At 44.8% G+C, this 14,063-nt stretch overlaps 1 protein-coding gene across 2 annotated transcripts in view; it reads left to right on the top strand.

Annotated features, from left to right (window-relative positions):
• LOC144509344 (uncharacterized) overlaps window positions 1-14,063 on the top strand; it is a 101,061-nt gene that overhangs the window by 21,129 nt on the left and 65,869 nt on the right. For both annotated transcript variants that reach the window (XM_078238038.1, XM_078238039.1), the window contains exon 4: window positions 11,688-12,041. In XM_078238038.1, the coding sequence (XP_078094164.1) occupies window positions 11,688-12,041 (354 nt within the window). The remainder of the gene's footprint in view (window positions 1-11,687; window positions 12,042-14,063) is intronic.

The raw sequence follows: 14,063 nt of genomic DNA, 5'->3' as shown, positions 1-14,063 counted from the left end.
CATCCCTTCATCCTACCATTGACCAGAAACCTAATTGCACCAGCCACATAAATACCCTGGTCAGGAGAACAGGTGAGAGGCTCAGAATTCTGCTACGAATATGTACGTAGAACCTGTATACCATCCATAAGGCACAAATCAGGATTGTGATAGAAAACTCTCCACTTTCCTGGATAGTACAGCTATAATGGCATTCAAGACATTTGACAGCTTTCAGGACAAAGCAGCTCACTTGTTTGGCACCCTATCCACCAGCTTAAATATTCAGTCGCTCAAACATTGGTGCTTGTAGCGGCAATGTGTGCTATCTACAAGATGCACAGCAGCAATTTGTCAGGATTCCTACAGCACTGTTTTAGATCTGTAATATCTGTCAGCTAGAAGGACTAGGCTACAGAATACCATCACCTTCAAATTCCCCTCCAGGCCACACACCATTGTGACTTGGGGTGGAATTTTCCATTCTATGTAATTAAGTGACGGGAGTGGAAAACTGAGTTTCGTCCACAAGTTGCAAGGACAGGTTTTCATACTGTAAATGTTGCTGTCAAAGTCATTAGATATTTATCCACATGAAACCTGCTGGTTCGCTGACAGGCAGGCCCTGATTTTCCCACCCTGCCCTGATTTTCCCACCCCAACCTGATCTTGTTGCTTTCTTGCTCTGGTTGCCATAGTTAAACACCACTAAATCACAGCCTCCTTCATGGCTGCAAACCAGGACTGCTCCAGGCTAGACATGGCCTTGAAAATAAGAAAACCTGTGCACCCAAATTTAGTGATGCCTTGCTGGGTCACTTGTTGGACCCTGTGGAAGATCGCCATTATGTGCTGCTCTCTCTGTGATGTTCATAGTCCCATCAACCTCACCCATCTGGTTTGGAATGCAGTGGCAAAGATGCTCACTACCAATGCAGCTCAGAAAAGGAAAGCCAGCAAGTGCCAAAAGAGGATGAATGACTTCACCTATGCCACAAGCATAAGTGTATAATTTCATTAATTTCAACCCCCAGACTCATCAACCCTTCTCACATTGACAGTGATCTTATTCACAGCTTGCTCAAGGGACATCATCACTCACTCTCTCACACACCTCCAGATTGCCATCCTCTGAAGCTTGCATCCTCATCTTATCCATTACTCCACTTGCCATGCAGACAAATGTCAGGCATCCTTATCATATGACTTGGCCTGTGCCTGGCTCACATTCTCTCCATCTGTCTATATGTAGGTCAAGCTTGCAACAACAACAGGGAGATGTCCCAGAATGCCTGACATAGGGTCCTCTATCCCTTTGAGAAGCATTCTGGATGAGGAGGATGTGGACTGTGTGGGGACCAAGTGAGGATCTTGCACTAACTCATTGCACAAACAATGACACTGTTCATTCTTTGCCTTCTCTTCAAGTCATCTGCAATGCACTAGTTTTCTCCACTGCCTTCATAGAAAGCCCCAAGGCCAGCCACAAACTAGGTCCTCAGCTTGAGTCACGATGACACCTCTGGTGAGGACTCTGATGATGTGGAGATGCCGGCGTTGGACTGGGGTGAACACAGTAAGAGTTTTAACAACACCAGGTTAAAGTCCAACAGGTTTATTTGGTAGCAAATACCATAAGCTTTCGGAGTGTTGCTCCTTCATCAGATGGAGTGGAAATGTGCTCTCAAACAGTGCACAGAGACACAAAATCAAGTTACAGAAGTTTCACCTCGTCTCACCTATGCTGTGGCCTCTTGCCCTACAGCCTCGGCTTTCTCAACCTCCTCCCCTTTGATGTCCTCCAGATGGGAGGAGATCTGTCACACTTCCATCTCGGTGTTGGGCAGCTCCTCTTTCCTTTTCATCATCAGGTTGTGAAGCATGCAGCAAGCTAGGATGACCCATGAGAGCCTCTGGGGAGTGCACAGCAGTGTCCACCACATCTTTCCTGGCATTGGAATCATATTTTTAACATGGTGTACTCCACCAATATGTGGGTCGTAGCTTAAGCACCATTGTACCTTTCCTCAGAAGGGTATTATCAGCCATGTTTTTTCCAGGTACCCTTTGTCCCTGAGAAGCCAACCCTGGATACTGTTTTGCCCCTTGAAGTTGTCTGGAATCTGCTATCAACATAAGATGTAGGAATCATGGATGCTTCTGGCATTCCTCATGCGAACCTTCAGGATTTGTTTGTTGTGGTCATCCACCAACTGCACATTCAGTGAGTAGAAGCCTTTCCTGTTGATGTATTGCAGTGTCTCCTGCCATGGGGATCTATAGAATGCAATCAAAGGCATCCTGCATCTCTGGGGAAACTGGAAATCGATACAAAACTCAGTGCTCTGGAGTCCTGGATTACTTGGTCTCTTGTGAAGAGCATGTAATTGTGGGCTTTGACAAAAACGGCACATGTTACCTCTCGGATGTATTTGTGTGTGGGAGCCTGCGAAATCCCACAGAGATTCCCAGTTGAGCCTTGGAAGAGCTATGACATAGAGGTTTGGGGCAACGGTGACTTTTAGAGTTCTTGGCAGTGAATAACCTCCCATTCCCTGTGTTGCCAAGTCCTGGAGAATGTGGCACATGTGAGCCACTAGATCCTTGGACATGAGGAGGCATCGATAATACTGTCATTTGCTCATGTACTGAACAGCCTGGGTCTTTCCTCCATCTTCCTGCTCGTCTTACTGTAGTATACATGGGAAAAAAACAAATGAGCATGTGCTTCCATGATCTTCCCATGATGACTAACGAGTCACTGTAGGCAAATATTCAGCCCTGAAATCCGGCCCAGCGCAGGTGCCTTTCAAGATTACCCTTCCCCTCCCTTTTAGATGAGGAAACTAAATTCTTTGGCATCAAATGTTTAGTCAGGAATTGTGTCAGTTTGGAGGTGGGGCGAGATGAATGAGGGTTGGAAGGGGGATGTGAGGCATCTCGTGTGAACCTGAAAGCAGAACAATTGTAACCTGCATGTGAAGTCTGAGGCCTGCCCAGTTGCTCCAGACTCCCTTCTTGCTCTGGGGAATTTCAAAGCTGTGATCAAGGGATTAATACAAGGTGATTGATTAATCCCACTTATCAGCATCAATTTCCCAAAAGTGCCCTTCATTGTTACCTTTTCTGATTCCCTGCATTGTGAATAAAAGGCTCATTACCTGTCTCAGCTGTGCATCTCACCTAATCTAGGAATACTCACATCTGTTGGGTGGTCCTTTACCCTGCCCCCACCCAGTGCATGCCTCTTCCTGAAGCCCCTAATCATGCTTCTTGCCCCATGCCCAAATCCGGTCCTCACCCTGCACTGGCCTCTGGCCAGTTCCCGAGTTAGGGCCTGACCCTGCAGCCAACCCCCATCCCCGCACCCACCCAAGGCAATGCTGTTGGCAATGAAACTTTGCACTGAAAAGCACGGCAAGGTGATTGCACAAACCTCAAAGTCCCAAGTAAAGAGTATGTCACCAACTACACGTTTGTTACATATCAAGGTGAGACACAGCCTTACTGCAATTCCGATATGCCTTTTTTGATCTGGCATGGGGGTGATTCTGCAGAGCACCCCTTTCAATGACTATTCATAACATTAAAATATATGCTAAATACGGTCTTGACGTCTGGTGGAAAAATTGCTCCGCCATCAGAGGGAGTCTTGATAGTAAAATAAAGTTTATTTATTAGTCACAAGTAGACTTACATTCACACTGCAATGAAATTACTGTGAAAATCCCCTCGTTGCCACACTCTGATGCCTGTTAGGGTACACTGAGGGAGAATTTAGCATGGCCAATTCACCTAATCTGCACATCTTTGGACTGTGGGAGGAAACTGGAGCACCCGGAGGAAACCCATGCAGACACAGGGAGAATGTGCAAACTCCACACAGACGGTGACCCAAGCTGGGAATTGAACCCGGGTCCCTGGCGCTGTGAGGCAGCAGTGCTAACCACTGTGCCACCCCACCCCATATGATAGTACTATCATAAACAGGTTTCCCCACATCACAAAACCGATTTTTGTGTTCTCGTGGTTATTTTCTAGCTACTCCTGCCATTACGCCCGCCCTGGAGCAGAAAATTCTATCCATGGAAACATACTGCTGTTTATCCACTGTTATCCAGTCAGAGTTCTGGGGCTTCCTCTTAATGACAGTGTAGGTGTACCTACATCATATGGACTGTTACAGTTCAGGAAGGCAACTCAGCATTACATTCTCAATGGTAAGTGGAGTTAGGCAATAAATGTGGCCTTGCCAATAGCACCCACATCTATGCATAAACAATTTTTAAAAATTTAGTCTGCAAGACTATATTCGATTACCATTTTAATCCTCTGCCCAACTCTGATCTGTCTATTCACACAAGTTCACAGAACAGTGCTTTATCTTTCGACCAGGCACTTTACAACTTTCCAAACACAATGTTGAGTTCACAAACATCAGAGTACAAACACTGCTCCCATTGTCTTGGATAGCAAATGCTGTTAATGGTTACCATTTGTTACCATTTCCAGCTCCTCCATCTATTGTTTCTTTATCTGTTCCATTACCATTCCCTTTTGCTCGAATCAATCACCCTTTTTCCTTTCAAACATTCTTATTATAGAACTTCCATTTGTTTCTTTGCTCACTCCATACCTTTTCCATAATTTTCTGTTCTTAGACCAGATAACTTGTGCTTTGCTTATGTTACTTTGGTTGGGAACAAATCTGAAATGAGAGCTGGCCAAACAGTCATAGAGTCATAGAGGTTTACAGCATGGAAACAGGCCCTTTGTCAATGCCGCCCTTTTTTTAAAAACCCCTAAACTAGCCCCAATTGCCCGCATTTGGCCCATATCCCTCTATACTCATCTTAACCATGTAACTGTCTAAATGTTTTTTAAAAGCCAAAATTGTACCCGCCTCTACTACTACCTCTGGCAGCTTGTCCCAGACACTCACCACCCTCTGTGTGAAAAATATTGCCCCTCTGGACTCTTTTGTGTATCTCCCCTCTCATCTTAAACCGATGACTTCTAGTTTTAGACTTCCCTACCTTTGGAAAAGATATTGACTATCTACCTGATCTGTGCCCCTCATTATTTTATAGACCTCTGTAAGATCACCCCTCAGCCTCCTACGCTCCAGAGAAAAAAGTCCCAGTCTATCCAGCCTCTCCTTATAACTCAAGCCATCAAGTCCCTGTAGCATCCTAGTAAATCTTTTCTGCACTCTTTCTGGTTTAATAATATCCTTTCTATAATAGGGTGACCAGAACTGTACAAAGTATTCCAAATGTGGCCTCACCAATGTCTTGTACAACTTCAAGGTTAGAGGGATTAGCGGGGTAAATGTGCAGGGATATGGGGGTAGGGCCTGGGTGGGATTGTGGTCGGTGCAGACTCAATGGGCCAGATGGCCTCTTTCTGCACTGTAGGGTTTCTATGATTCAACAAGACGTCTCAACTCCTGTATTCAATGTTCTGACCAATGAAACCAAGCATGCTGAATGCCTTCTTCACCACTTTGTCCACCTGTGGCTTCATTTTCAAGGAGCTATGAACCTGTACCCCCAGATCTCTTTGTTCTGTAACTCTCCCCAATGCCCTACCATTAACTGAGTAAGTCCTGCCCTGGTTCAATCTACCAAAATGCATCACCTTGCATTTATCTAAATTAAACTCCCATCTGCCGTTCGTCAGCCCACTGGCCCAATTGATCAAGATCCTGTTGCAATCCGAGATAACTTCCTTCACTGTCCACTATGCCACCAATCTTGGTGTCATCTGCAAACTTACTATCGATGCCTCCTATATTCTCATCCAAATCATTAATATAAATGAGAAATAACAGTGGACCCAGCACCGATTCCTGAGGCACACCGCTGGTCACAGGCCTCCAGTTTGAAAAACAACCCTCTACAACCACCCTCTGGCTTCTAAGAAGCCAATTTTGTATCCATTTAGCTACCTCACCCTGGATCCCGTGAGATTTAACCTTATGCAACAACCTACTATGCAGTACCTTGTCAAAAGCCTTGCTAAAGTCCATGTAGACAACATCAACTGCACTGCCCAAATCTACCTTCAAAAAACTCAATCAAATTTGTGAGATATGATTTTCCACTCACAAAGCCATGCTGACTGTTCCTAATCAATCCCTGCGTCTCTAAATGCCTGTAGATCCTGTCTCTCAAAATACTTTCCAACAATTTACCCATCACCGATGTGAGGCTCACCGGCCTATAGTTCCCAGGCTTTTCCCTGCAGCCCTTTTTAAACAAAGGCACAACATTTGCCACCCTCCAATATTCAGGCACCTCACCTGTGACTATCGATGTTACAAATTATCTCTGCTAGGGGTACCGCAATTTCCTCCCTAACCTCCCACAATGTCTTGGAATACACTTCATCAGGTCCCGGGGATTTATCTACCTTGATGCGCTTTAAGACTTCCAGCACCTCCTTCTCTGTTATATGTACACTCCTTTTATTTCTGCATACACATCACCTTTTATTTCCCCAAGTTCCCTAACATCCATGCTTTTCTCAATAGTGAATACTGATGAGAAATATTAATTTAGGATTTCACCCATCTCTTTTGGATCCACACATAGATGACCTTGTTGACCCTTAAGAGGCCCTATTCTCTCCTAGCCACTCTTTTGGCCATTTTCTATTTGTCGAAGCTCTTTGGATTCTCCTTTGCCTTATCTGCCAAAACAATCTCGTGTCTCCTTTTTGCCCTCCTGATTTATCTCTTAGCTCTACTCCTACACCCCCTTTACTCTCCAAGGGATTCACTTGATCTCAGCTGCCTATGCATGTCATGTGCCTCCTTTTTCTTGATCAGGGCCTCAATATCCCGAGTCATCCAGGGTTCCCTACTTCTGCCAGCCTTGCCCTTCACTCTAAGAGAAATGTACTTACCCTGAACCCTGGTTAACACACTTCTGAAAGCCTCCCACTTACCAGGCGTCCGTTTGCCTTCCTACAAACTCCCCCAATTAACTTTTGAAAGTTCCTGCCTGATACCATCAAAATTGGCCTTGCCCCAATTTAGAATTTTAACTTTTGGCCCAGACCTATCATTCTCCATAACTATCTTAAAACTAATAGAATTGTGTAGAATGTGTACACATCAAGTACATGGGCGCGATTTTCTTGGCCCCGCTGCGCTGCTCGAGTACTGCAGCAGGCCGGGAAATACCGGCGGGAATCGTGACCAGATCATTTCCTATTGCGTAATCAGCCTCGCGTCAGGGAACAGTGTGAGGCTGATGACAATATTGAAATCAGCCTTTGAATGTCATTAGTGAGTCTGGGACAGTATCGTTCAGGCTCACTAATATTTCTGATCTCGTCAGGAGAGGATCCCACCAGCGGGAATTAAAGCTGGCCTCCAGCAACGGGGGCCAGGTGTGATAGCCCCACTGATGGGGGCAGAGGCCAATGAGGCCCCCCCGGGAGGTCAGCGGTGAGGGGGGGTGCTCTTTTGTATTGTCCACTGGAGGGCTTGGGGGGGGGGGGGCAGGGTGGTTCAGGGCTGGTCTCTGTCGGGGTGTTCGGCCATCAGTTGGGGGGAGTTGAGGAAGCAATTGAGAGGTAGGTGATCAGGGGTTAGGGGGTCGGGGCTGGTGATCGAGGTGGGTGGAGGGGGATTTGGGGAAGCCATCAGAAGCCGGACGATTGGCGGTGCAGGGTGGCGCGGTCGGGGCCAGCCATGGGAGGCCAGGGAGATCATCACATGCCGTGGCCCGCTCAGCACTCTGATGCCTGCCTCTTGGTGGGGTTAGGCCCCAAATCTCCACTACCAGTGGGAATCACCCAGCAGATTCTGTGATGCACAGAGGGCAGGAAATTCAACCAACTAAGTTCGCCCAAAAAATGGGCAGTAAAATCTTCCGTTTTCTCGCCCATTGGCACTTAGTTTTTTTTAAGGAAAATCGCCCCATATCTGCAGCATACGTGTATCTGGTGCAGGCTATGGATGCAATGGTGTCTTATGGATCATCTGTTTATCTCCATTGTCCCGTGTTGCAATAAAGGAATGTGGCCTTGCATAAAAATGTACCCTCTCCTGACATGTTACTGCTTCCCTTAGTTAAGTATACATTCGGGAACCATGGGTGGCAAGGTTACTGTGGGAGGCATGGGAAGAAATTGCTGGGGCCTTAACAGATATCTTCACATTCTCTTTGACCACGGTGAAGGTTCCAGAGGACTGGAGAATAGCCAACGTTGTTCCATTGTTTAAGAAAGGAAGCAGGGATAATCCAGGAAGTTATAGGCCGGTGAGCCTGATGTCAGTGGTAGGGAAGCTTTTGGAGAAAATAGTGAGGGACAGGACATATGCATATTTGAAAAAAAAAATGGACTAGTTAGTGACAGGCAGAATGGTTTTCTACGGGGAAGGTCATGTCTCACCAACTAGATTGAGTTTTTTGAAGAGGTGACAAAGATAATTGATATGGGAAGGGCTGTGAATGTAGTTTATATGGACTTCAGTAAAGCAATTGACAAGGTCCCACATGACAGATTGGTACAAACACTAAAATCACGTGGGATTCAGGGTGGGCTGGTTAGATGGATACAGAACTGGCTTGGTTATAGAAGACAAATTAGCGGTGGAAGGACGTTTTTCAGAATGGAGATCTGTAGCTAGTGGTGTTCTGCAGGGATCGGTGCTGGGACCTCTGTTGTTTGTAGTATATATAAATGATCTAGAGGAAAATGTGAGTGGTTGATTAGTAAGTTTGCAGATGATACGAAGATTGGTGGAATTGTTGATAATGCCAGGGGTTGTCAGAGGATACAACAGGATATAGACAGGTTGGAGACTTCAGCACATTAATGACAGATGGAGTTTAATCCGGACAAATGCGAGGTGAACGCATTTTGGAGGATCAAATTTAGGTGTGAATCATACTGTAAATGGTAAAATCCTTAGGAACATTAACATACAGAGGGATCTGGACTTGCAGGTCCACAGTTCCTTAAAAGTGGCACCACAGCTGGCCAAGGTGATTAAGAAAGCATATGTCATGCTTGCCTGCATCAGCCGGGGCATTGAGTACAAAAGTTGGGAAATCATGTTGCAGCTATATAAAACCTTAGTTAGGCCACATTTGGAGTATTATGTGCAGTTCTGGTCACCACATTACCCGAAGGATGTGGAAGTTTTGGAGAGAGTGCAAAGAAAGTTCACCAGGATGTTGCTTGGTCTCGAAGGTGTTGACTATGAGGAGAGGTTGAATAAATTAGGATTGTTTTCACTGGGAAAACAGAGGCTGAGGGGAGACTTGATAGGGGTCTACAAAATTATGAGAGGCATAGACAGGTGGATAGTCAGGCTTTTTCCAAGAGTGCAAGTGTCAATTACAAGGGGGCACAGGTTCAAGGTGAGAGGGGGAAAGCTTAAGGGAGATGTGTGAAGGATGTTTTTCATGCAGAGAGTGGTGAGTGCCTGGAACGCGCTGCCAGAGGAGGTGGTGGAAGCAGGCACATTAACAACATTTGAGGCATCTGGATGGGTACATGATTTACTAGGATGCTACCAGGACTTGATGGATTGAGTTATAAGGAGAGGCTGAATAGACTGGGACTTTTTTCCCTGGAGTGTAGGAGGCTGAGGGGTGATCTTATAGAAGTCTATAAAATAATGAGGGGCACAGATCAGCGAGGGGAGTCTAAAACTAGAGGACATAGGTTTAAGGTAAGAGGGGAGAGATACAAAAGTGTCAGGGGGCAATTTTTTCACACAGAGTGGTGAGTGTCTGAAACAAGCTGCCAGGGGTAGTAGTAGAGGTGGGTATAATCTTGTCTTTTAAAAAGCATTTGGGAGCTACAGGCCAGTGAGCCTCACATCTGTAGTGGGTAAATTGTTGGAAGGTATTTTGAGAGACAGGATCTACAGGCATTTAGAGATGCAAGGACTGATTAGGGACAGTCAGCATGGCTTTGTGAGTGGAAAATCATGTCTCACAAATTTAATTGAGTTTTTTGAAGGGGTAACCAAGAAGGTAGATTTGGGCAGTGCAGTTGATGTTGTCTACATGGACTTTAGCAAGGCCTTTGACAAGGTACTGCATGGTAGTTTGTTGCATAAAGTTAAATCTCACGGGATCCAGGGTGAGGTATCTAAGTGGATACAAAATTGGTTTCTTGACAGAAGCCAGAGGGTGGTTGTAGACAGTTGTTTTTCAAACTGGAGGCCTGTGACCAGCGGTGTGCCTCAGGGATCAGTGCTGGGCCCACTGTTATTTGTCATTTATATTAATGACTTGGATGAGAATATAGGGGGCATGGTTAGTAAGTTTGCAGATGACACCAAGATTGGTGGCATAGTGGACAGTGAAGAAAGTTATCTCCAATTGCAACGGGATCTTGATCAATTGGGCAAGTGGACTGACGAATGGCAGATGGAGTTTAATTTAGACAAATGCGAGGTGATGCATTTTGGTAGATTGAACCAGGGCAGGACTTACTCAGTTAAGGGTAGGGCATTGGGGAGAGTTACAGAACAAAGAGATCTGGGGGTACGTGTTCATAGCTCCTTGAAAGTGGAGCCACAGGTGGACAGAGTGGTGAAGAAGGCATTCGGCATGCTTGGTTTCATCGGTCAGAACATTGAATACAGGAGTTGGAATGTCTTGTTAAAGTTGTACAAGACATTGGTAAGGCCACACTTGGAATACTGTGTGCAATTCTGGTCACCCTATTATAGAAAGGATATTATTAAACTAGAAAGCGTGCAGAAAAGATTTACTAGGATGCTACCGGGACTTGATGGATTGAGTTATAAGGAGAGGCTGAATAGACTGGGGCTTTTTTCTCTGGAGCGTAGGAGGCTGAGGGGTGATCTTATAGAGGTCTATAAATTAATGAGGGGTATTGACAATGTAGATAGTCAATATCTTTTCCCAAAGGTAGGGGAGTCTAAAACTAGAGGGCATAGGTTTAAGGTGAGAGGGGAGAAATATAAAAGTGTCCAGAGGGGCAATTGTTTCCCACACAGGGTGGTGTGTGTCTGGAATAAGCTGCCAGAGGTAGTAGTAGAGGCGGGTACAATTTTACCTTTTAAAAAGCATTTAGATAGTTACAGGGTAAGATGGGTATAGAGGGATATGGGCCAAATGCGGGCAATTGGCATTAGCTTAGGGGTTTTAAAAAAAAGGGTGGCATGGACAAGTTGGGCCGAAGGGCCTGTTTCCATGCTGTAAACCTCTATGACTCTATGACTCTATTTAGATAGTTACATGGGTATGATGGGCATAGAGGGATATGGACCAAATGCCGACAATTAGGACTGGCTTAGGGGTTTTAAAAAAAAGGGCGGCATGGACAAGTTGGGCTGAAGGGCCTGTTTCCATGCTGTAAACCTCTATGACTCTATGAATAGGGAGAGAATAGAGGGAAATGGACCGAGTAAGGGCAGAAGGTTTTTTTCAGTTTAGTTAGGGCTTGGAGGGCCGAAGGGCCTGTTCCTGTGCTGTACTTTTCTTTGTTCTTTACTTCATTGAAAATGTTAGCTTGGCAACCATGTCTTTCTCCAGTGATGGCAGATCCTCAAACACTGTCACATACTGACTGGACTACCAACTGTGATTAGAGAGCTGTGTGTCACATAACACGGAGCCAAGAAATCAGACTGAGATCAGCCCCAATTGAGGTGCAGGAAGTCTTGTGCAGCCTGTTTTAATTGATGGTTATTTCTGGTTTGCTTTAAGGGAAAATGTTACAAGAATCAGTGGCAGCTACTGAAGATCTGGACAGGACTAAAATGGATCTGGAAATCCTGGCTATGTTACTCAGCGTTTATCCACCCTGGAAATCTCTCACATTTAGGATGGGCAATGAAGCGCCTAGTCAGCGATACCCACATTTCACGAACAAATTAAGAAACTTGACAACACTGTCGATGTTCTCTTACACAACTGCTGTCAGGATTGCACAAAGCACCAACGTTTGGTATAAAAGAGAGTTTCTGCATGCTGTTCTTTTATCGATGAAAACTAAACAGGACCAAATCGAAATGTTTTACAATTTCAGAGGAGATGAAATCTTACTACCGTCATCTATTGGTAAGAGAACATTTAAATGTAGGATTCTGAAAATAGGAGTACTCCCAGATACCAGGGTCAGTCTCCAGTTGTCCAATGCTGGATTCATGAAGCAATTGGTATAGCGACCATAGGCTATTCTCAGGAGTCACTCTCATCACTTCATCATTTTAAATGTCTCTAGCGTTTCACCTCTTCTGACAAAATCATGTGCAGAATTTAAAGTCTATATTTGTATTTGTTTTTCCTCATACTAGCCATTGTGTACCAGGCATCATCCTAGTGAATCTGTGCTGTATCTTCTCCCAATCCTCAACATCCTCCAGACAAGTGTGGAGCCCAAAAATGCACACTGTCTTCCAATTGTGACCTTACTAAGGTTTTATATAGATTCTCCATTATATATCAATGTTTATACTTTATATATCTCTTGCTATAAAACTGGTCTTATCAATTTGAGCTGTCGCTTTTGGTGTCTTGTGACCCTGATACCTCTTAAGTTTATTTATTCACCCACCACATAGCGTCACGGGTTTCGGAGGAGCTGTCGAAGAAGATTTGGCAAATTGCTTCACTGCATATTGTACATGGTGTACACACCTTCTATTGCACACATTCCCTTATTCAAAGCATATTATTACCTGCATTTTTGTAGTCAAAATGTACAATCTCACATTTACTGACATTGAATGTTATCTTCTGCTGTTTATCCCCATTCCACTAAATTATCAAACAATATACCCTTAATTTCTTTTTAGTCCTCAGAATTACTTCCTGCTCCTTCCTGTATTTTCTGCCAAATTTGGACACTCTATCCTCTCGGCCTACATACAAATGACTTATATACACAATGAACTAAAGCAGTCCCAACATAGATCCCTTTGAAATATACATTTCCAACCACTTTGACAGAGTGTTCTTACTTTTCTGGGTGGGATTTCCTGGTCCCATCAGCGACAGATGTTTTTGTGAGTGGCGTAGGAAAATCCCAGTTTCCATTTCTTCCATACTTCGAGATTTGACTCAAATGTATTACCCTTCCCTAATATTCCTTTATAGTTTACAATAACTTGCTTCTGTGAAACCTAGTCAAAAGCTTTCTAATCATGCACATCACATCTACTACATGTGTCCTCTCCACTTTGTGGGCGGGATTTTACGGCCTTGGCTCGGGCCGAGGTCAACGGAAATTTGCCTTGTCGGACCCTCGCCTGCGCCGATTCCGAGGCGGGTGAGGTGGTAGAGTTCCGGCCTATGTGTCCAAAGGCTCAGTTTCTCTGGTCTCTCCTCACTCCAGAAGTCTCTCATCCCCAGTATCATCTTTGTGAATCCCTTTTGCATCTGCTCCGTGGCTTCCACCTCCTTTCTAAAATATTGTTAGAACATAGAACAGTACAGCACAGTAACAGGCCCTTCGGCCCATGATGTTTTGCCGAACATGATGCCAAATTAAACTAATCCCTTCTGCTTGCCTTTGGTCCATATCTTTCTATTCCTTGCATATTCATGTGCTTATCTGAAAGCCCCTTAGGAAACCCTATCGTATCTGCTTGAACCACCACCCCTGGCAGCGCGTTCCAGACACTTACCACTCTTTTTTTAAAACCGTCTCCCCTCATCTCTTTTGAACTTTCCTCCTCTCACCTTAAGTGCATGCCCCCTAGTATTAAACATTTCAACTCTGGGAAATAGATTCTGACTATCAACCTTATCTATGCTTCTCATAATTTTATAGACTTCTATCAGGTCTCCCCTCAGCCTCCGCCACTCAAGCGAAAACAACTCTAGTTAGTCCAGCCTCTCCTTATAGCTCGTAGCCTCTAATCCAGGCAGCATTCTGTTAAACTTCTTCTGCACCCTCTCCAAAATCTCCACATCCTTTCCTGTAATGTGGCGACCAGCATAGAATGCAATTCTCTAAGTGCAGCCTAACCAAAGTTTTATAAAGCTGCAACATGACATCCTGACTCTTGTATTCAATGCTCCAATCAATAAAGGCAAGCTTGCCATACGCCTTCTTTACCACCCTATGTACTTGTGTGC

Source organism: Mustelus asterias, chromosome 21 (genome assembly GCF_964213995.1).
Source record: "Mustelus asterias chromosome 21, sMusAst1.hap1.1, whole genome shotgun sequence".
In the NCBI taxonomy this organism is placed as follows: Eukaryota; Metazoa; Chordata; class Chondrichthyes; order Carcharhiniformes; family Triakidae; genus Mustelus; species Mustelus asterias.
This window is presented reverse-complemented; position numbering and strand designations above follow the sequence as displayed.